We start from the raw sequence: 25200 nt of genomic DNA on the forward strand, positions 1-25200 counted from the left end.
TAAATTTATTTGATAGTGATACTTGTAGTAAAACCTTCATATTACAGACTTTCAATTTAAATTCAATGATGAGTAAAACAAGTGAGACATTTCACTTAAGATTTAGATTGATTGATTGATTATTAATTGCTTAAAGTCCAGTGTTTAAGATTTAGAGTTTGATTCAATATTGAATTGAGACTTTTCAATTGTGGAGTTTTACATCAAGATCTCTTGTTTTTCTTGTGTTATTGGGTTCCTGTCTCATGAGCATTCCTTTTATTCATAGAAAAAAACACAGGAAGAGATTGCATACATTTAACTCTTGACACTGCATATACATTTGCATATAGGTATTAGCAATTAGAAAAATACCAAAAAAACTAACTTCTGGCTCAAAATGTATTTAATTTTGTAGTTGGTTTATATTAGTAAAGATGTATATATGTGCATTACTTTTAACTAAAAGAATTTGTTATTGAATAAACCAAATGAATAAAAATCTTAAAATGGATATCAGTAGTCAGTAACTGATGGTAACAGTGTGACCTATACAGATTCTCTCTTTGCTGCAAGAGGTAACAATCAGTGGGTAAATTTTAGATTTAGTGATCTTGTTCAAACCTAGAATTCAATTATCAAGATTTGAGAAGCATATTGTAACTCACAAGCTAACAGAAGGAGAATTTGTTTAGCCCACATGTTTCAGTCTCTCAATTAGAAAAAAAATCTAAGCAGGTTCCTGAATGATCAAATGACATTTACAAACAGTAGTGTGTCATTGCACAAATTAAATGCTTATAGAAGCTGACATTTTATTACCCACAATTCCAGTTTGTTGTTTCTGATTTCTTTTTCAGACACAAACCAGGAACAAGTAAAAAGATGTGGAGGACTCAATGTGTTGTCAGATAAGCTCAACCAGTGTATAGGGAAACCTATTGACAGATTGTCGATTCAAGTTATCAATACTATTGATTCTTGTATTACAGACAATGGTATGATTTTGTGTGATGGATTGATTTATATATATATATATATATACTGTAAATTCAGAAATTATTTTGATGTCTTTATTATGTCTAAAAATTTTAACAGGATAGGTTTCGCAAAATTAAAAACTTGTATTTTAAATTTTGCAGGCGCTTGTATGCAGCATTTCCTGAAATCTCAATAATTAATATAGCATATTTATACGTCCGTTTATGGTATACCGTTGTCCGTCGTCAACATGTCGGACAATAACTCAAAAACACTTTAACCAATTTGCATGAAACTTTGGTGAATTGTTTATATCTGTGCTCCCTTTCGATTTTTATAAAATTTAGATTTTACGTTTCCGATCAAGAGTTATGGGGTTTTATTCATTAAAAACAGGGGATTTTCCAGGTTTCGGACAATAACTCAAAAGTGCTTTGAGCAGTTTTCATGAAACTTTGGTGAATTGTTTATATTAATTGACTCGAGATCCTTTTCAATTTTTATAAATTTTAGATTTTACGTTTTTGAGTTATGGGGTTTTTTTCTATTAAAAAGGGGGATTTTCAAGTTTTCCAACAATAACTCAAAATTACTTTGAGTGGTTTTCATGAACCTTTGGTGAAGTGTTTATATCTATTGACGTGAGCTCCCTTTCGATTTTTATAAATTTTAGATTTAACGTTTCCGAGTTATGGGGTTTTATTCATTAAAAAAGGGTGATTTTCCAGTTTTTGAAAAATAACTCAAAAGTGCTTTGAGCACTTTTCATGAAACTTTGGTGACTGGTTTATATCTATTAAAATAACCTTCCTGAATTTTTTTTATAAATTTCTGAAATGACATTGAGGAGTTATGGAACTTTATTCTTAAAAAAAGAGCGACGGGTGTATCATGCGCTCATGGCGCAGCTCTTTATTGTTCATTCTTCAACAATAGGAATAATGGATAAGTGCAAGCAATAATTTCTGAATTTACTGTACTTGCTGTAAACATTAGATAGTACACAAATTAAATGTCTACATAATTTGTAGTTTTAGGACAGAAAATTCCTGGTATTAATTTAATGGAGTATGGTCATTTCCATGTAAACCTTTTAAATTTTGATATGCAGTTTCTCATATCAAAATTGGAGTCAATTTTGATTAGTACAATTTTCACTTGCTGTTCAAGAGTTGAGGCACTTCATATATTTAACAATGACGCACATAAATGTATAACAGTTGGTATATTGTCATGTTGATGTCCTCTTATTGTTTTTTTACCTTATGACAGAGAATTTGTTGTAACGTTTTAACCAAATTGCATATTGTCAGAATTTTTTTTTTTGTAGTGGAGAATGCAGAAGAAATTGGGAGATTAGAGACAGTAAAAACAATGGTCAAATTACTGGATACAGACAAAATAACTCAAGAGGAAAAGTTACAAATTGTTGTAACACTTGTCCATGCTGTGGAAATGTCAGGTACTTGAATGATTAATTATTACTTCGTTGTATTTATTATAGTTCCTCATGATTGTTCCAGAATTAACTGTAATATGGATGGGAGCTGGAAGGCACAATATCAAATTTTCAATGTGGTACTTAATTTAGGGAGCTACTATTTGATTTTTATGGGGGGGGGGGGGGCTAGGATGAAATTTGAAAGAAATAGGCAGGACAGGAGTTTTGATTAAAAAAAAAGGCAGGATGAGACACTTTGCAAAAAAAAAAGGTAGGATGACAATATAATTATGTAAAAAAAGTGAGGATAAACCAGTAAAAAAATTGCGGGACCGAATAGAGTGAAAAATAAAAAGGCAGGACAGAGATTACAACTAAAAAAAAAGGCAGGACAGAGATTACAACTAAAAAAAAATGCAGGACAAAATTTTTCATCCTACCCCCCCCCCCCATAAAAATAAAATGGTAGCTCCCTTTTAGAGATAGCCTGAAATATGTCTTCTAGTCTGCTAGTACTAGGTGCAGGAAAATCTACTTGAGACACTGCATTCTTATACTGTACATGCTCAGTGTATGGTTAACAGTCTACCCAAGCAAGTACGTCAGCATTTTGATATGAAGACTTGATTAAATTATCAAGTCTATTAGATATTGTCACTAAGCATTTTTACTTGGTGCAGCAAAACATAACATTTTGAAATATACGGCTTACCGTAAAGAGACTCATGGAGAGAATCTCCCAGTTGGAATATGTGTTCTGTTATTTGTACCATACAGTTTTTATTATGGGTGAGGTAAAATTCAAGCTATTCATAAACAAGAACAGAAACATGTAACATTATATTTAACGTGTTACAATGAGAGTAGATGTAAACACATTCAAAGATGAACAATTACTCTCATAACATTTATAAATAAAAAGGAAATAGATTTAAAGAAGTCATTTAATAATGTTAGGTCCAGGTAAGCTTTTCCTTCTATCAAATACGGAACAGAACGCAACAATGGACATCTGCATGTCTCAAGTGTGGATTAAAGACCACAGTGAAAAATATAATCACAACTATGTTATTTACACAAAGTAAAACCACATTAACAATATAAGCTGTCAAATCATGGGAGCCTAACAAGGGTTAAATGTTATTTTCTTTACACTTTTGTCAGTATAGCAACAATACATACAATGTTAAGTGTACAGTAAAAAATATGAATATCTCTTTTCTTTTTATGGCCCCGCAACAAAGTTGTTGGGGCCATATAGTTTTACGCTTGTCCGTCATTCCGTCAATCTGTCATTCTGTCATTCCGTCGTTCCGTCATTCCGCAACAAACCATTATATGGACTTTTTTTCTAAACGCCTACAGATATTGGGCTGATTTTTGGTATGTGAGTTAACCATGATGAGTTACAGATCAAGTTCAAGTTTGGTTCCGCTCTACTAATTTTTGCCTAAATTTCGGGCTTTGGACTTTGATAAATTGTTGAAAATCACAGTTATACAGACTTTTTTTCTAAACGCCTTGAGATATTGGGCTGATTTTGGTATGTGAGTTAACCATGATGAGTTACAGATCAAGTATAGATTTCGTTCCGCTCTGCTAATTTTTGCCGAAATTACAGGCTTTGGACTTTGATAAATTGTTGAAAATCACAGTTATACAGACTTTTTCTAAACGCCTTTAGATATTGGGCTGATTTTTGGTATGTGAGTTAACCATGATGGGTTACAGATCAAGTTCAAGTTTCGTTCCACTCTGCTAACTTTTGCCGAAATTACAGGCTTTGGACTTTGATATTTTGTTGAAAATCACAGTTATACAGACTTTTTTTCTAAACGCCTTTAGATATTGGGCTGCCATCATTTTTGGTGTATGAGTTAACCATGTTGAGTTACAGATCAAGTTTATGTTTTGTTCCGATATGATGATTTTCATGTCGTTTCAACACATCTTCAGTACATCCACTTCCTGTTTGCTGATAGTTTGAAATTTAACTACTCATTGATCAAGGAAATTTGTTATCGAACTAGTATTGGCTTTGAGAGCTGGATACTATCCATGCATGTTTGTGTCCACATGTGTTATTAAAATAGCAGATTTTTCATTTTTTTGAGACGGGGCCATTCGTGTCGTTCCAACACAACTAGTTTTTGTCGAGCCTGCGACTTTTGTCACAAAAAGCTCGACATAGGGATAGTGATCTGGCAGCGGCGGCGTTAGCTAACTTCTTAAAAGCTTTATATTTTAGAAGGTGGAAGACCTGGATGCTTCATACTTTGTATATGGATGCCTCATGTTATGAAGTTTCTGTCAGTCACATGTCCAATGTCCTTGACCTCATTTTCATGGTTCAGTGACTACTTGAAAAAAAAGTTAACATTTTTTGTAATATTAAATTTTCTCTTATTATAAGTAGTAGGATAACTATATTTGGTATGTGCGTACTTTGCAAGGTCCTCATGCCCGTCAGACAGTTTTCACTTGACCTCGACCTCATTTCATGGATCAGTGAACAAGGTTAAGTTTTGGTGGTGAAGTCCATATCTCAGATACTATAAGCAATAGGTCAAGTATATTCGGTGTATGGAAGGACTGTAAGGTGTACATGTCCAACTGGCAGGTGTCATCTGACCTTGACCTCATTTTCATGGTTCAGTGGTTATAGTTAAGTTTTTGTGTTTTGGTCTGTTTTTCTTATACTGTATGCAATAGGTCTACTATATTTAGTGTATGGAATGATTGTAAGGTGTACATGTCTAGCTGGCAGGTGTCATTTGACCTTGACCTCATTTTCATGGTTCGGTGGTCAAAGTTAAGATTTTGAGTTTTGGTCTTTTTTTTTTATTCTAAATGCAATAGATCAACTATATTTGGTGTATGGAAATATTTTATGATCTATATGTCAGTCGTGCAGGTTTTATTTGACCTTGACCTCATTTTCACAGTTCATTGGTCAGTGTTAAGTTTTTGTGTGTTGGTCTGTTTTTCTTGAACTATAAGCAATAGGTCAACTATATTTGTTGTATGGAAGAATTGTTAGCTGTACATGCCTGCCTGACATGGTTCATCTGACCTTGACCTCATTTTCATGGTTCATTGGTCAATGTTTAGTTTTCTTGGTTAATGTTAAGTTTATGTGACAGTTGTAATAAAGCTTTTTATTTAGGACTATCAACATAATATCAGTGATTAGTTAAGAAGGCAAGACATTTCAGCGTGTGCATACTTGTTTACTATTTTATCTGACAGTCTTTAGTATGTACTATATACTATTAAAGTAAAACTTAACTTGAGCTGTTTAAATAACATAACTGAGTAAAATAAAAAGATAAAAGTTTTACTACTACAAATTTAATTTCATGAAATTTTCATTTGTCAGTATGTTACAAACAAGTACATTTAAGTAATAATTACTTTTTTCCGAGCAAACAAATTGTAGGCTGGCTTGCTATTACTTGAAGGTAATAATTTGAACCCTGCTTCTGTGACATCATGGCAGCACAGCCTGCACAGCTCCTTAAGCTTAGACTATTTAGCCAACTAGGCTTTTTTAGTTTCATGTTTTATTAATGTATGCATACATGTATATTTTGTAGATGAAAACAAAATTCATATCTTAGAAGACTCGGGACTGTTTGCTTTGATGAAGAGCCTGAATGATATAGAATCTGGGGATGAAGAACTCTTTAAAGCTATCAAGTATCTTCTACAATTGTGTACAAGTAAAGTATTGGTTTTATGATAAGATACATTGTCCAATAAGATAATCTGGAGATGTGGTATGATTCCCAATGAAACAATTATGCACCAGAGACAAAAGGACAAGGATGCAAACACTGCAGATCACCGTAAGAGCTTCAACAATGAGCAAAATCCATACTGTATGGTTAGTTATATAAAGCCAAGGGTAACATGGAAATACGGCAGAAGAGAGAAACAAAACAAAAAGCTATTATGGCAGACAGCAAGAATCAATTAAGCATGCCCCTGGCTTTGAACAGGCCAATACATGTTGTTAGTTAAACAAGCATATGTTACAATATATGATTATGATATTGTGAAATTTCCAATTTATGGGTTACTATATTATCTTTTTATTGTTGACAATAGATAAGGGAAAAATTATTTAATTTTTTGGCCAAGTGTGAACTTTTTTAACCACTGCATTCATTGTCATGTTTAAAATTATTAAAAACATATCGTTTGTAACTAAACATAACCACACTCATACTAACCTACCTAGGGCTGTTCCAAAATTTATCAGATGGGGAGATGAGAGGCACTCAAATTAATTAAATATAGGTGGTTGCATTTTCCTTAGAATTTTAAATTATTATATTAATAAAGTTAACTGAAAATTTTTATTTCATGGATAGTCAGGGTCTTAAAAAATGCCTCCCATCAACCCCTGCCCCTAAGTAAAGTAACTAAAGTGGCATAATTATTCAATCCCCCCTTTTATTCCTTATTTTATTTTAATCCTTGCATTAATATATGGAACAGCCTTTATGTTTAATGATGTTCCTGTCAATCAACCAAAATGGCTGCCATTTATGTCTCGCCTTGACTGAGTCAAAAAGCGAGACATAGGTATGCTGTTTCCTGCGTCGGTGGTGGTGTCAACAATGTATTAGTTTGTGATTAGGTCTAGTTCATGGTGATCCACTAGTGGTAGGTCAATGATATTTGGTATGCAGTTGTATTAGCATTTGCACATCTCATTACCATGGAGAGTATTTGGCCCTGCCCCCTCAGTCAAGGTCTATTGACTTTGAAACTTTGCTTAGTTTACATGTATTAGTTTGTGATTAGGTCAGTTTATGGGGAACCACTAGTGGTAGGTCAATGATATTTGGTATGCAGTTGTATTAACATTGGCACATCTCATTACCATGGAGATTATTTAGCCCTGCCCCCTCAGTCAAGGTCTATTGACTTTGAAACTTTGCTTAGTTTACATGTATTAGTTTGTGATTAGGTCAGTTTATGGGGAGCCACTAGTGGTAGGTCAATGATATTTGGTATGCAGTTGTATAAGCATTGGCATATCTCATTTGGCCCCGCCCCCTCATTCATGGTCTATTGACTTTGAAACTTTTGCTTAGTTTTCATGTATTAGTTTGTGATTAGGTCAGTTTAAGGGTAACTGTTAGTGGTAGGTCAATGATAATTAGTATGCAGTTGTATAAGCATTAGCACATCTCATTTCCATGGAAAATATTTGATCCTTACCCCTCAGTCATGGTCTATTGACTTTGAAACTTTTGCTTAGTTTACATGTATTGGTTTGTGATTATGTCAGTTTAAGATGAACCACTTATGTTAAGTCAATGATATTCAGTATTCAAATGTATTGGCATTTGCAAGTTTCATTTCCATGGAGATTATATAACCCCACCCCCTAATTATGAACCATTGACTTTGAAACTTTTACATAGTTTACAAGTTAATGTTTGTGTTTAGGTTTGTTTAAAGGGAACGACTTATGAAAAGTCAATGGTATGTGGTTTGCAGTTGTATTAGCATTGGCACATCTCATTTCCATGGAGATTGTTTAGCCCTGTACCTTCAGTCATGGTTCATTGACTTTGAATATTTGCATAACTTATATGTTAAAGTATTGCTATTTTAATTTCAACATTTGCATGATCAAAATAACAAATAGGTGAGACATATCTCCTTGTTAACAGTTTATTTAAAATAGTACATTGTCTAACTGGTATCATCAACAATGATGGAATAAAGTATTTGATAGATTGATATGTAAGTAGTATCTGTTTGATATTGGAAATTAAAGTATAGCTATTATTTTTTTATTGACAGAAAAAACTGAAGAAGAACCACAGAATGAAACAGCAGAAATGTTGGATATCTTGAAGAAAACAGAAGCCATGCATAAGTAATATAAAGCTTGAAAAAGGGAGCAATTAAAAAACTGTCTAATCAAGACAGACCACACCTTGAACAAAAGAGACAAACAACACTTCACAGAAAACTTGAGAATGACCAATGCAAACCCCACAAAAAAAGCAAAGAGTGACTTCTGGTGCTTCAGAAGGGTAACTCACTAACTGTGCAACTCCTACTCCAAGAGTGGCACCAAGTGTGTTGCTCTTTTAAAACACTTATTCAATTGATTGCTGTATTATTTGTAAATATAGGAGCTGACATCATTTCAATAATATTTCAATATTTCAAAAAACAAAATCACCTAAGGAATGAATAGGATTTCTTCAAGTTTATTGTAGCAAGACTTTTAAGTGGTGTTCTCAAAATCTTCATGAAAATGAAACTTTTAGATGCTAATACAAGAGCATATTTTACACTTTTAGTCCAGTATAAAGCATTCTAATTATATAAGTTCCCATTATAATAAATCGTTTGAAAAGTGTTAAAGTTTTTTTTCTGCATATGATGATGTATCCAAATTAGAATTTGATTCTCGACTAAGTTGTGAATTTTCTAGACCCCCCAAACAAACTAATTATCCGGATGGTTTCATTTGTATATAAAAAGGGGGGATGGAATAATTATGCCAGACAAAAGCTTTACTTAGGGGCAGCGTGTGGTATTCTCCTCGAATGTATTGATGATTAAGTAACTATGTATACCTAACTAGAGGAGATTTTATATATATGGTAGTTGTCATTCTTAAATCTTGTAAATGATAAACCAGCTGCAATCAGTTGATAGTAATTTATGAGAATCTGTTATATAACATTTTGGCCAGGATGATGATCTTACTGTTGTACTAGAAAATATACCACATAAAATTTATAACCTCAGTGGCAAATGGATGATAAAAAAAAACCTTCAAAGAGAATTAACTCTAACTACATGTTGTTTTAATTTATTTTTTAAATGATTGCAAATGGATGTTTTAACAGTTACTTTAAAATATAACTGATGTACAAATCTATGTTGTAATATTTATATTTAAACAGGAACAGTGGCCTACTGCTCCTCCATAAAATCAATGAATTGTCTGATCGACTCCAATCATTTGAAGAAGAAAGTGCTCGAGAGTTTCAGCAGGTGACATCTCCGGTGTCATGTTCTTCAGAATACCATGTAAATGATTTGAATAATAACTCAAGATATATGCATCAAAATTTAGAGAGCAAGAGAGTATTGCAGTTTCCTAATTCTGTAGAGACCCCAAATAAATATGGTCTGTCTGTGAATTATATTTCAAGAGCATCCACACCTGTGAGTGAATTTAGAAGAAAAAAGATTTGGCACATGTCTGAAAATAAAGATATTCAGGGAAATCACCAAAATGGCTTTGTTCAGAGAACACCGTCTAAGCTGTGTTTGATGCAAGATGTGGGAAATGAAATCATTCCACCAAATATGTTTCAGAATTTGCATGTTAATCCACACTATTGTCGTCAGGATGTTGTCGAAAATTTTACACCAAGAAAAGTTTTTCATGTCGGAAATGGTGTCATGGAAGACTACAATAAAATGAGGAATTTTGTTCAGAGTCCAAATAATGCTCAAAGTCTTTTTCAATCTACACCTAATTCCAAAGCAGTATATCTAAATAATATGGGAAGTCTGCTAAACCATTATCCTACTGATTATGCAGGCAATTTAAGACAGAATCATAATGTTAATGACAATCAAATATCCCGAAATGGAAACGAAAATATTAAAAATGCTTACTATAACGAAGTTGAGTTGTCACGATTGAAGCCAACTATTGAATCTGATTTAAATTTAGAACAAAGAGAGTATCCACAATACCTTAATGATTCAGTTCATTACCATTCTGATGTGATAGCCCAAGGTTTGGATAACAATTTTGACGTGAGAGGTCATGATGACAGTTTTGTTGCCCGAGTCCTTGATAACAGTTCAGTAGCCAGGGTACCAGATGAAAGTTTGTTAGACAGGGTACCAGATAAATGTTTTTCAGGCAGAGAACAAGTTAATAGAGTCATATTGAAAGATTCAAATAACAATTTTTCGATTTCTGGTAGTTTTGAAGGAAGACAAAGGAAATGTCTTTTGGAGAAGAAAGGAGACCCTCATGTTCGTTCTTTTGGTGGAAGTCATGGCTATCAACAAATGAATGAGAAAGGAGATGATACTTACCCCATAGAAGCTAATTGTGCTGTGAAAAATTTGAAGGAAGTTTTTGATTATGATCATAAGAGTGGTGTAATTTCTCAGTTCAGTTGCCATGACAACACTGCTATAGATAAATCAACGAAGCAATATTTTGAAAAGTCACAAGTCACATATCAGAATCCTACAAATGAGGATTGTGGTAAATGGGAGGAGATACATGGTAAAGCACAAAGAACAGAAAGTGACCTTGAACTCCACTCAGCCAAGATAGACGAGGCTCTATATCTGGTGGAATCAGATCAACATATCCAATCTAGTAAAAGAAAAAGTGAAAATGATTCAGATATCAAAATTGATACAAATAACAATTTGACATACACAATAGATAAAAACATTAACAAAAACTTTAAACAAAAGAAACAAGGAGCTAGTTTAGGTCAAAGTTCACATGCAGAAAACAAATCAAATGAGGAAGAGTCTGTTTTTCTTCAAGGAAAGCAAGAGAAAAGTAGATCAATTACAAAACCAAAGAAATATGAAATTAGGATAATAGAATCAGAACCAAAAGATAAACAAAAGGCAGTTGAAGTTGAAAAGTTGTTAGATAGCAAATCCAATGGAAACCATATCCCAGAAAGTTGTCATGATGATAATTCTCAGGGTCAAGGACATGAAGATTCCCAAGAACACAACAGAAATAATACTTGTCAGGAAAAAGAACAAGGAAGCCATTCGTCTAAGAGTAAGAAGCTTGACAAACTGTTAAATAGATTACCATTACAGAAGAGTGAACCAAATGGTACAACACCAAGGCAAAGTCAAATTCAGTTTAAAAATATACCATATGGTACGACATCCAGGCTTAGTCAAACTGGGTTTAAAAAGACTGAGAAAGTTGATTCTTTGGCATGCCCTAATAAAAGTACAGTAATAGATGTAGCTAATAATGCATCTATGTTTGAAAATGATGTAAAACAGAAAAACAGTAAAAATTTGGACGATGACAAATTCCTCAAACCAGTAGGTAGACCATTGAGGCCCAAGACAAAAACATCAGTCAGGAGAGCTGAACCATTCTGGAAACGTTCGTTTAATGGATACGACTCAGATTCAGATTGTTTAAGTTCTGGGGATGAAGGCTCTGTGTTTGATAAAGAACTGGTTCAAACAGCAAAACATTATATACAGCCATGTGGTAGTATGAACAGCTTTTTGCAATTGACACCAATTCATAAAAGAAATGCACCAGGTACTGGTTAGTTAATAAGTAATAAAAAATTAAAAACAACACGTTTAATAATTTCATGCGTCCGAAGCGCTTTTCTGGATTTACCTTCATCAGGAAGGCTCAAAGCCAAACATTTGAAATCCGAGGGATGTATAAGTACCGAAACAGTTGAAGAGCTATATGACAAAAATACATAAAACAAAGATCCAAATTCATCTAAGGTCAACTTTGCCTGAGGGAGTTGAAATCTTAGTTTCTTTATAATTTCAAAATTTATAAACAGACAATTTTATAATAAAGTACTGTGTATTCATTTATTTTTTTGTGGATTGAGGAAAATTGTAGTTTCCTAGATATTTGATTTTTGTGGGGTTTCCAAAATTTGCATACAAACATGGAGTAAATATTTACCTATTTAAGCATTAAAAATTTGCTGTTGACCTATACCCCACGAAATCCACAAAAGTTGGTATCCCACAAATAATAATGAATCCACAGTAGAGTGACAATTTCATGCAGATTGACAGTACTGTAGATTTATTATTGTCTGCAGGATACCAGTTATTTGTGTATTTTGTGGTTTTAGGTAAACCACAAATTTACACGGGCTTTGAAGAACATATTTTCTATAGGCTTGTACATGTATGCAAATTTGGAAAATCCATGAAATCAAATATAAAAAAAAAATACAACTTTACCTCAGTCCTTAAAAATCGGTATCCAAGATAGAAATGAAACTACAGTATTTCAATTTCATAAAACAGATTATTAAGCTTTTTCAATTTGAAACAAGATATAGTCCTCCCGCAGAAATATACAAATGTAGGATTCAAAACAATTTTGTAAAATGAAATGAAAAATACTTTTAAAGTGAATGAAACAGAAAGTTGACAATAGAATTTGAATATGTCTTAAGGTCTAAATGTTTGACTATAGATTTTTCTTAAACTTCTGTAAAAGACTTCTGGGTCAAAGTACTTTTAAAATGTCGATTTAAAAACTGGGGTGTCATGGACCTTGTTTTTTTTTTGTTAAAATACACTGAAAGAAATGAAAAAAAAACAGTTATTTTATAAGGGTTATATAATGAAAACTTAATTTTTCTTCATTGAGGAAACATTAAACGATAGAATTGGTTATAATTTAATGAGATAATTACTTTTCATGAATACTTCAGAAATATCATATAAAAATAGGGGGTCACAGGCCTTATTTTTATTTTTGTTAAAATACACTGAAAGAAACGAAAAAAACAGTTATTTTATAAGGGTTATATAATGAAAACTTAATTTTTCTTCATTGAGGAAACATTAAACGATAGAATTGGTTATAATTTAATGAGATAATTACTTTTCATAAATACTTCAGAAATATCATATAAAAATAGGGGGTCACAGGCCTTATTTTTATTTTTGTTAAAATACACTGAAAGAAATGAAAAAAACAGTTATTTTATAAGGGTTATATAATGAAAACTTAATTTTTCTTCATTGAGGAAACATTAAACGATAGAATTGGTTATAATTTAATGAGATAATTACTTTTCATAAATACTTCAGAAATATCATATAAAAATAAGGGGTCACAGGCCTTATTTTCTCGAAAAATCAAAAAACACAAATTTCCCTATCACTTTCAATATAATTATCTGCCCTTGACATTAGATGGATTTTTTTCTGAAAATTTTAAATACACTTAATGAACCTTATTTTTTTTATTGTTTAATCTTAAAATTTTGAAAGGAGACGGTCCGATAAGGGCTAATTTTGGCCTAAAATTAGAAGTACATCTGATAAAAGATTTTTGGCATTATTTAAAAAGATACCTGATCTACCTTAAGAAGGCAATATCAACATGACTATTTAATTGATCCCTTTTAGGAAAGACACAAGAAACATGGGCGCACATTGTTCTTATCTTTCTATTTTACCACCTAGTGTAAAATTTATTAGATTACTTGTAGAATATAATTATAATTTGATATTTCTTTGTCAGGAAGTCTGTCCACCAACAATACAAGAGTGTTGAATATAAAACCACACAGAGATCAGCAATCTGTCTGTTCATCCCCAGGTAAAAGTGATATTTTATAGACATGGTTTATATGACATATACAGAGAAAGATAACATTCAATTGATTGGTTGAAGACTGCTTAATATCCAGCCACATTTAACTACTGTAAATTCAGAAATTATTGCAATTTTTGAAGAATGGATAAAAATGGGAGATTAATTATTGTGATTTCAGGAAAATCTGCATACAGATATCAGAATGCGAGTTCTTATTATTGTGATATTCAACTAGTCGCATTATTAGCATTAATAAAAACCTCGCAATAATTTCTGAGTTTACAGTATATACATGTCTTGTTAAGGCCAAATTAAAGAATAAATGTTGTAAATAAATTTTTTTTTCAAGTTTTTGTCGAGCTTGCGACTTTTGTCGCAGAAAGCTCGACATAGGGATAGTGATCCGGCGGCGGCGGCGTTAGCTAACTTCTTAAAAGCTTTATATTTTAGAAGGTGGAAGACCTGGATGCTTCATACTTTGTATATGGATGCCTCATGTTACGAAGTTTCCGTCAGTCACATGGCCAATGTCCTTGACCTCATTTTCATGGTTCAGTGACTACTTGAAAAAAAAGTTAACAATTTTTGTAATGTTAAATTCTCTCTTATTATAAGTAGTAGGATAACTATATTTGGTATGTGCGTACCTTGCAAGGTCCTCATGCCCGTCAGACAGTTTTCACTTGACCTTGACCTCATTTCATGGATCAGTGAACAAGGTTAAGTTTTGGTGGTCAAGTCCATATCTCAGATACTATAAGCAATAGGTCTAGTGTATTCGGTGTATGGAAGGACTGTAAGGTGTACATGTCCAACTGGCAGGTGTCATCTGACCTTGACCTCATTTTCATGGTTCAGTGGTTATAGTTAAGTTTTTGTGTTTTGGTCTGTTTTTCTTATACTGTATGCAATAGGTCTACTATATTTGGTGTATGGAATGATTGTAAGGTGTACATGTCTAGCTGGCAGGTGTCATCTGACCTTGACCTCGTTTTCATGGTTCAGTGGTCAAAGTTAAGTTTTTGAGTTTTGGTCTTTTTGTCGAGCCTTCGACTTTAGTCGAAAAAGCGAGACATAGCGATCCTACATTCCGTCGGCGGCGGCGTCCACAAATATTCACTCTGTGGTTAAAGTTTTTGAAATTTTAATAACTTTCTTAAACTATCCTGGATTTCTACCAAACTTGGACAGAAGCTTGTTTATGATCATAAGATAGTATCCAGAAGTAAATTTTGTAAAAATCAAATATCATTTTTTCCGTATTTTACTTATAAATGGACTTAGTTTTTCTGCCGGGAAATATTACATTCACTCTGTGGTTAAAGTTTTTAAAATTTTAATAACTTTCTTAAACTATCCTGGGTTTGTACCAAACTTGGACAGAAGCTTGTTTATGATCATAAGATAGTATCCAGAAGTAAATTTTGAAAAAAAATAAATCCATTTTTTCCTAATTTTACTTTTAAATGGACTTAGTTTTTCTGCCAGGAAACAACACATTCACTCTGTGGTTAAAGTTTTTAAAAATTTTAATAACTTTCTTATACTATTTTGGATTTGTATCAAACTTGGACAGAAGCTTGTTTATGATCAAAAGCTAGTATCTAGAATGAAATTTTGTAAAAAAATAAATCCATTTTTTCCGTATTTTACTTTTAAATGGACTTAGATTTTCTGCCAGGAAACAGCACATTCACTCTGTGGTTAAAGTTTTTAGAATTTTAATACCTTTCTTATACTATTTTGGATTTGTACCAAACTTGGACAGAAGCTTGTTTATGATCAAATGCTAGTATCTAGAAGGAAATTTTGTTTTCTTCCAGTTGACATTACATTCAGTCTGCAGTTAAAGTTTTTAAACATTTATTAGAATCATAAATTATCCTGGATTTTTACCAAACTTCGACAGAAGCTTCTTACAATCAAAAGATAGTATCAAGAGGAATATTTTTATTGATTTACTTCCTCATTTTTGTTGAGCCTGCGATTAACAGAAAAAGTAGGCGAGACACTGGGTTCCGCGGAACCCTTATGAATTTTTTTCCAATACTATATGCAATAGGTCAACTATATTTGGTGTATGGAAATATTTAATGATCTATATGTCAGTTGCGCAGGTTTTATATGACCTTGACCTCATTTTCACGGTTCATTGCTCAGTGTTAAGTTTTTGTGTTTTGGTCTGTTTTTCTTAAACTATAAGCAATAGGTCAACTATATTTGTTATATGGAAGAATTGTTAACTGTACATGTCTGCCTGGCATGGTTCATCTGATCTTGACCTCATTTTCATGGTTCATTGGTCAATGTTTAGTTTTCTTGGTTAATGTTAAGTTTATGTGACAGTTGTAATTAAGCTTTATATTTAGGACTATCAACATAATATCAATGATTAGTAAAGAAGGCGAGACATTTCAGCGTGTGCACTCTTGTTAACTATAAATTACAAAAAGGTAAAGTATAACTTTAAAAAGTGCTCTTTCAATAACTGACAAAAAAATCTTTAGATTAGGAACTATAAATAAGGGTCCTTTGGGTTAGTGGAAACACATATTTGCTTAGGCATAAGGAGATATGAATATATTCTGCTTTGAACTAAACAAACACCCTGAGTTAGTTTGCTAGCTCACAAGGTAACAGTCAACAGGAAACTAAAAGCATATCACTGTACCCTAACATTATACTGACTCACAGACTTACAGGTGTTTGGTCTTACTCTCAATTATTTGAATTTGGTCATACATTTATCTCCCCAACAGTAAGCTAGGATGCAATACTTAATCATGCAGTTTCCACTGACGGTGTCAACAATTCTTAAAGTAAGTTGTCTGGTTATATCAAGGGGAATCTCCATTGTCAAGTCAATGATTTTGGTAGGAAGTTGCGTTACCATAGATACATTCAGTTCAAGGGATTTCATTTGGACCCTCAGTCCAATTTGCATTATTACATATTGGTATATTTTCCAATGTTTAACAGTTGTTGGCTGTTATCTTGAAAACTATAGGAGCTAGGTTAAAAGTGTATATTGCCAAAGGTTCAGCACTACAAGACGTATCTACCCTGAAAATTGGGGGGGGGGGGGGGGGGGGGGGAAATCTGTTTACTAGTTGTTGAGTTACTGCCCCTGAATATCCAGTTTTTGGCTGTTATCTTGAAAAATATAGGAGCTAGGTTAAAAGTGTAAATTGCAAAAATGATCAGCATCTATTAACCCTAAAAATTCAGGAAAAATCTGTTTACCTGGTTTTGAGTAATTGCCTTGATATATACATTTTACAATTTTTTTCTGGTTTTTTTTTGTTGTTGTTTGCTGCAAAAATGACCAGCATTATAGGATCTATATATTCTGAGATTTTTGATGACCTGCTTTGGAGTTATTGCCCCTGAAATATTGATATTTTTTTAATCTCCCCCTTGCCGGTCTGCTCCTGTAGGGGAGTATAAAATCTCCCGCTTTCGGATATTTTAACCCGAAATGACCTGCGTTCGTATTTCTTGGGATTTTTCTTTACTGTCAATCAGGGTTGGCAAAAACCCGGATTTTATGAGTATTGCCCAGCCCAGTGGGAAATACTGGGAAAACCCGGGTTTTACTGGGTTTTACCGGGTAATACTGGGCAATACTGGGTAATTTGAAATACTAGCCTGAATTTTAAAGAGGATTCAGTGATCAAACACAAATGCAATATATTTAAGATATTTATAAACATTTTGATTTATAAATAAGTTCACTTGTTTGAGAGTCTTATAACATGTATAATACAAGTGTATACATTTGAGAAAGTATTATTCTAGCAACTCTGAGACAAGTGTACATGAAGACACATTAGGCAAATATTAATGGAAAAAGCCTTTCTCAATAATTCTCCTGAAAATCTATTAAATCACCATTCTGTCTAGATTGTTCAAACTTTTAACATAAAGCCAAAGAATTCATTTTTTTCAAATATATATAACTAATATTAAGAATTAACAATTATATGTAAGAAAAGTTACTTTTAAATAATTTATATGTACATCACTAATTAATAAGTAATTATTCATATTAGAACACAGATATGTTTATATAACAATAATCAGCCTTTTCATTTCATAAGTGTTAATGACATGACCCTGTAGGGTGTTTATTTAGCTATATGATTGCATAGCAATTTAAATTTACAATTCACTTAAACACTGCAATAAAATGCATTTTTTTCAAAGTTTAGATTATTGAAACAATGCTTGGAAATTAACAAGGTATCCTAAAATGTGCAAATCTTGTATTCTGCCTACATAGAATTAGAGGAGAAGAGTTTGAAATTGAATTTTCAATCTTCTAGAAATGACTTTCAATGGTTATCTGTATAAAATGTATATATCTAGCTATAATACTATGAAACTACAACAAGTCTTTACTATTTTGTGTTAAAATAAGCTTCCCACCTGGGTTTCCTGGGTGGGTAATACTTTGCCAACCCTGCTGTCAATAAAAAGAAAAAAAACATTCAGCGATTATTTGAAAACTTTGGTCCGTAGTTTTATGATCGATTGATTAGTAATCGCAAATCATTTCTGCCATGTCAATTCCATATACAATAGGTCAACTAAATTTGGTGTATGGAAATATTTTACGATGTACATGTCAGTCTGGAAGGTTTTATTTGACCTTGACCTCATTTTCACGGTTCCTTGCTCAGTGTTAAGTTTTTGTGTTTTGGTCTGTTTTTTGTCTCGTCTTGACGGAGTCAAAAAGCAAGACATAGGTATGCTGTTTCCGGCGTCGGCCGCGGCGTCAACAATGTATTAGTTTGTGATTAGGTCTAGTTTATGGTGAACCACAAGTGGTAGGTCAATGATATTTTGTATGCAGTTATATAAGCATTGACACATCTTATTTCCATGGAGATTATTTGGCCCTGTCCCCTCAGTCATGGTCTATTGACTTTGAAACTTTTGCTTAGTTTACATGTATTAGTTTGTGATTAGGTCAGTTTATGGGGAACCATTAGTGGTAGGCCAATGTTAATTGGTATTCAGTTGAGATTATTTGGCTCCGCCCCCTTAGTCATGGTCTATTGACTTTGAAACATTTGCTTAGTTTATATGTATTAGTTTGTGATGAGATCAGTTTAAGATGAACTGCTAATGTTATGTTAATGATATTTGGTATGCAAATTTATAGGCATTTGCAAGTCTTATTTCCATGGAGATTATAAAGCCCCACCCCCTCATCATGATTCATTGACTTTGAAACTTTTACATAGTTTACAAGTTAATGTTTGTGTTTAGGTTTGTTTAAAGGGAACGACTTATGATAAGTCAATGGTATTTGGTATGCAGTTGTATTAACATTGGCACATCTCATTTCCATGGAGATTGTTCAGCCCTGTACCTTCAGTCATGGTTCATCGACTTTGAATATTTGCATAACTTACATGTTAAAGTATTGCTATTTTAATTTCAACATTTGCATTATCAAAAGTACAAAAAGGCGAGACATATCTCTGTGATAACAGTTTATCTTAAACTATAAGCAATAGGTCAACTATATTTGGTGTATGGAATGATTGTAGGGTGTATATGTCTGTCTGGCAGGTTTCATATGACCTTGACCTCATTTTCATGGTTCATTGGTCAATGTTAAATTTTCATGGTTAAGTTTGTTTCTTAGATACTATTAGCAATAGGTCAACTATATTTGATGCATAGATTGATTGTAAGGTGTACATATCTGTCTGGCATGGTTCGTCTGACCTTGACCTCATTTTCATGGTTTATTGGTCAATGTTAAATTTTCCAGGTTAAGTTTGTTTCTTAGAAACTGTAAGCAATAGGTCAACTATATTTTGTGTATGGAATGATTGTAAGATGTGCATGTTTTTCTGGTTTGGTTAATCTGACCTTGGCCTCATTTTCTTGGATCATGTTAAGTTTATGTGATACTTGTAATAAAGCTTTATATTTAGGACTATCAACATAAAATCAATGATCAGTAAAGCAGGCGAGACATTTCAGCATGTGCACTCTTGTCCTACTGAAGGTTGGTGGTTCTCTCCAGGCACTCTGGGTTCTTCCACCAATAAAAACTGACCACCACTATATATATAGCCAAGAGTACTGAATGTGGCCTAAAACACCTACAGTCAATCAAACTAGTACCTTACAGATTTCAATTTTACCCAAGTGTGTTGCTTCAGTCTAAAAAATATAAAAGTTTTTAAAAGTGACAAAATTCTGACATGCTGTAATTCCAATTTTTAGCTCACCTGGCCCAAAGGGCCAAGTGAGCCTTTCTCATCACTTGGCGTCCGTCGTCTGTCGTCGTTAACTTTTACAAAAATCTTCTCCTCTGAAACTACCGGGCCAAATTTGACCAAACTTGGCCACAATCATCATTGGGTAATCTAGTTTAAAAAATGTGTCCGGTGACCCGGCCAACCAACCTAGATGGCTGCCATGGCTAAAAATAGAACATAGGGGTAAAATGTAGATTTTGGCTTATATCTCTGAAACCAAAGCATTTAGAGCAAATCTGACATGATAAAATTGTTTATCAGGTCAAGATCTATCTGCCCTGAAATTTTCAGATGAATCAGACAACCTGTTGTTGGGTTGCTGCCCCTGAATTGGTAATTTTAAGGAAATTTTGCCGTTTTTGGTTATTATCTTGAATATTATTATAGATAGAGATAAACTGTAAACAGCAATAATGTTCAGCAAAGTAAGATCTACAAATAAGTCAACATGACCAAAATGGTCAGTTGACCCCCTTAAGGAGTTATTGCCCTTTATAGTCATTTTTTAACCATTTTTCGTAAATTTTTGTAATCTTTTACAAAAATCTTCTCCTCTGAAACTACTAAGACAAATTTAACAAACTTGTCCACAATCATCATTAGGGGATTAAGTTTAAAAAATGTGTCCGATGACCCCGCCCACAAACCAAGATGGCCGATATGGCTAAAAAATAGTACATAGGGTAAAATGCAGTTTTTGGCTCATATCTCTGAAACCAAAGCATTTAGAGCAAATCTGATGAGGATAAAATTGTTCATTATGTCAAGATCTATCTGCCCTGAAATTTTCAGACCAATCAGGCAACACGTTGTTGGATTGCTGCCCCTGAATTGGTAATTTTAAGAAAATTTTGCAGCTTTTGGTTATTATCTTGAATATTATTATAGATAGAGATAAACTGTTAACAGCAATAATGTACAGCAAAGTTAGATATACAAATAGGTCAACATGACCAAAATTGTCAATTGACCCCTTAAGGAGTAATTGCCCTTTATAGTCAATTTTTTACAATTTTCATAAATTTTGTAAATTTTTGTAAATTTTTACAAAATATTTTCCACTGTAACTACTGGGCCAAATTCATTATAGATAGAGATAATAGTAAGGAGCAAGAATGTTCAGTAAAGTAAGATCTAGAAACACATCACCATCACCAAAACACAATTTTGTCATGAATCCATCTGTGTCCTTTGTTTAATATGCACATAGACCAAGGTGAGCGACACAGGCTCTTTAGAGCCTCTAGTTAAGTTTATGACTACATAATCATTTTTTTGTTTGGCTACTTTATTCAGTTGTTTCTTTTATTCCTGATAATGTCTTAACCTGATACTGTCTGAACTTTATGAAGTGAAAGTTACCAACCTTGGTTTTTATTTCAGGATCATCATACACAGATAACAGTTTTTCTTCCTATTCACCTACAAATTCACCAGAGAGGAGTTGTCCAGGTAGTTATAGTTTGTATTTTAGTATTTCACTATGAGCATTTCCATTGAAACGGAAGTGGGTTTCTCCTTAAGGATTTTTGGAGCCATCTTTGGCCATGAGTAGTCTAACAGTATCAAAATCAAAAGTATTTTGCTATATAATTTATTATTTCAGTCCCCATGACAAAATAGAGAGCAAGGAATTGACATCAAATTTAGATTATTTTAAGCTCTTGTTACAAAATGGTCATATATGAGCTCCGTTGATACAATATTTTATAATCTTGATGCATCTTTGCATTCACCAGTTTTGAAAATTAGGAGTCCAGAAATCGTGAACTCACCTTAGTGTAAATCATTGGAAGAGACCTTAACAAAAACTATCCCACAACCAATGTACTTTCTTCAAGTAAAGGTGTAAAAGGTAAGACCCCTTTTTGGCCCCAAAATATAGCATTTAAATAAATTGTTAAAAATGAAAACTCATAGCTATTTATTGGAAAGAAGAATACTTTTTTTACATAAATATGGCCTGTTTTTTTGACAATACAATGGACATGCATCAGGTACTAGCATCATCAATTCATGCAAAATTACTAAAATCTTCAAAATTTTAGAATTTATGCTAATTTTTAAGACGGTTTTTGTGTTCAATGGAAGTGGCCACACTTGTGTTCAGTCTTAATATTTAAATATATGTTGTATTTGATGATAATACATAACATATATAAAGATTGAGACTGAACACGAATGCGGTCACTTTTATTTTAGGCAAAAACCATCTGAAAAGTGACGCTTTGTGGCATATTTGATACATTTTTCATATTTAAGCTTGAATTTGAACGTCTTTAAAGACCAAATTAGTTCAAATCTTTTACAAAACCAAATTGAATCGACTGAAGTAGAACCTTAAGTGTTTAAAAAATGTCAAAAATCTTTCATCAGACCGGACCTTCTCGTTTGATGTCCAAACATAAAACTTCCCATCCACATCAATTTTAAAGGAATAGCTCTCAAGAGGCTTTTGAAAAGTGCTTTTTACCCAGAGAGAATAAAGGATATATATTTATGCAATCGGATAAATAAAAGATTTTTGTGTATCGAAAAGGTTTCTGTAAAAATGGCTTATAGTGGCTAGGTTTCCTGAAATTATAAAGATATTTAAGGTTACCTGTACTTCCATTTTCACCAACAATCACTGATTGTTATATTTAGTTGTAAGATGGATAAAAGGACCAAAATTGTCTTGAACTAACTTTCAGAATTTAGAATAGATTTGGGGTATATGTCATTGATATGGCAACCCAATAACAACACACACAAAAAGTAATTTCTAAGGATATAACATACCAGTAGAATCAATAAATTTCAGTCATAATTATACTGTTAATTGTCAGTTGCTACCAAGCATTGGGAAAATTATAAATTTTAAATCCTTTTCAAATAAGGGACAATTGCCATGAAACAGGTGGGGGTGTGCTAAATTGTTACTGAAAAAAAAAAAAAAAAAAAAAAATTAGTTTTAACTCGAGTAAGCTATGAGCGGATGACACCTTGATGCAATTCTTTACAAATTATTTATAACAACTGAAGCCACTATAAAATTATCTACCTTTGTTGCTAAAGAAGGTACCAGTATATTGATAAGGTGCTGGTAAACCTTCAGTGAAATTTTATAATGACTTGCATTAGGTTGTAAGGGGCATTATGGTAGCCAGTTTGTGGGTATATTGATCCGTTCTCACTTTGGTCAGTTAGTTTACAATGCAGTAATTTTTGTTTTGGTCAAATCAAGTTGAATCTTTAGCATAGTACATTATGTTCGTTTTAATATGAGAATAATTGTCTCTGTTTAAAATATTTTTTCAACTTGTACACATGAGGCTTCAATATTGAATTGTTTATTATAGGGGGACTTTTCCATTAGAATAAAAATTCTAACTTTACCAACAACTTTAACCTTGATTTAGTAACTGTGCTTACAGTTGAGGATCTAGGGGGTAGGGGTGTAGAGGGCATGTGCCCCCTTTTGATCACCAGATTTTTTTTTAATCTCATTTTTTTTCAAAAAAATTGTATATAATCGTTTTATCAATTCATTTATGGGGAATAACGCCCCCTTTCAACAATCCTGGATACGCCCTTGACTTACATCAAATAGTTATGTGTATATTCCATATACCCATTTTTAAAAATAAGCTTCACATCCTATCTACCCTCTAACATTGATTTTAAAGAAATAGCCCTAATGGACTCAACTTGATATATTTAATCATATGTCATTATTAGGGTGTATTGGTGTAAAACTGAACAGTCGGACATTCAACATTGTTTTAGAAACCAGTTCTTTTACTTGTCCAAGTCATCGTGGTATCAGACAGCTTGAGAGACAGTACATCAAAAGTTTACCTCCTGACATGTCCAGCAAAGTGAAGAGGAAACCAGTATTACCAATAGCAGGGAACCAGAAGAGAGGACTGGAAGTTTATGACTTCAGTAGTGATTCCAATGATGGAGAGGTATATGTAGTTAAAGATAAACATCCAAATTCACTGAGAGTGTGTCAAAAATTTTGTCATAGTCCTGTAAGAACGACTCGCAAGGGGAAGGGGTCTCTTCCAATATAAAGATATGCTCAGACATGACTATGGTATATGTCATATTTTTAGAATGTCAAATATATCACTGAAGTACAATTTAATGTTAAAGGTAGACATTTTTAACAAAAAATCAATATATTTCCTGTCTTCACAATTAACTTTTAAATCTACAGGCCTGGAGCTAAATTTTTGGAAAATTTTAGTTAGATTCCGTTGGCCTGTCTAGAGATGATTTTTACAGGCCCAAAAGCAATTCTACAAGTCTAGGCTGCTGGGCCTGTGGTTAAGCGTGAAGACTGTACTTTAGGGGGTCCCTTCCAATATTAAGGTATGCTCAGACATGACTCTGCACAATGTCAAATATATTGCTGAAATACAATTTCACTGTGTGGGTAGACATTTTTAACAAAAATCAATATATGAATGGGGTTAGTTTTCAAACCACACCCAGACGTCTGGATCCAAATTTGTATATTGAGACCCATGTAGAATAACTAGTCTGTATAATGGTCTGGTTGAACTTTGACTAATAATATTATTATTGACAGTTATGTCAGTATATGGTTAGAACACTTGTTCAATCCTATCTGACAAAACAATTAGATGTTATTTGGATATTTTTGTTGTTGTGTTGCTGTCGCATTGACCTACAACCAACATCTCTTTTCATTCATGTCTTAATTTGCTTGACATGTCAGAAGGTCAGACAGATTTCAAGACCTCTAGATCTGTGACTTGGTATGATTGCCAATAATACAACTATCCACCAAGGACCATAAAGATGAACATGTACACAGTGCATTTTTTGGGAACAATTAAAACTTCAAAATTAAATTGTTAGAAAATACTTTGATAGTTATAATTTTACATAATTATGTAAGAAAAATCATAAATTTGAAAGGAGGACCTGGTTTTGTTACCATGCATACACTTAGAAATTGCATAAGAGCTGTTCCAAAATTTATTGGTTGGGAGGATATGAGCACTCAAATTAACTAAATATGGGTGGCTGCATTTTCCTTAGAAATTTGTAAGAATTATGAAATATAAAAATTATGTTATTGGTTTTCAGGGTCTTAAAAAAGTATGGGAAGACAATACTAGCCAAAGAGC

General features: G+C 32.9%; 1 protein-coding gene across 1 annotated transcript in view; it reads left to right on the forward strand.

Moving 5' to 3' along the window:
- LOC127718146 (uncharacterized) overlaps positions 1-25200 on the forward strand; it is a 99835-nt gene that overhangs the window by 68685 nt on the left and 5950 nt on the right. The window contains exons 4-11 of the mRNA XM_052224099.1: positions 840-977; positions 2291-2422; positions 5998-6123; positions 8225-8300; positions 9346-11726; positions 13701-13778; positions 21440-21508; positions 23777-24006. Of these exons, the coding sequence (XP_052080059.1) occupies positions 840-977; positions 2291-2422; positions 5998-6123; positions 8225-8300; positions 9346-11726; positions 13701-13778; positions 21440-21508; positions 23777-24006 (3230 nt within the window). The remainder of the gene's footprint in view (positions 1-839; positions 978-2290; positions 2423-5997; positions 6124-8224; positions 8301-9345; positions 11727-13700; positions 13779-21439; positions 21509-23776; positions 24007-25200) is intronic.

This window comes from Mytilus californianus, unplaced genomic scaffold (assembly GCF_021869535.1).
Source record: "Mytilus californianus isolate M0D057914Y unplaced genomic scaffold, xbMytCali1.0.p SCAF_10, whole genome shotgun sequence".
Classification (NCBI taxonomy): Eukaryota; Metazoa; Mollusca; class Bivalvia; order Mytilida; family Mytilidae; genus Mytilus; species Mytilus californianus.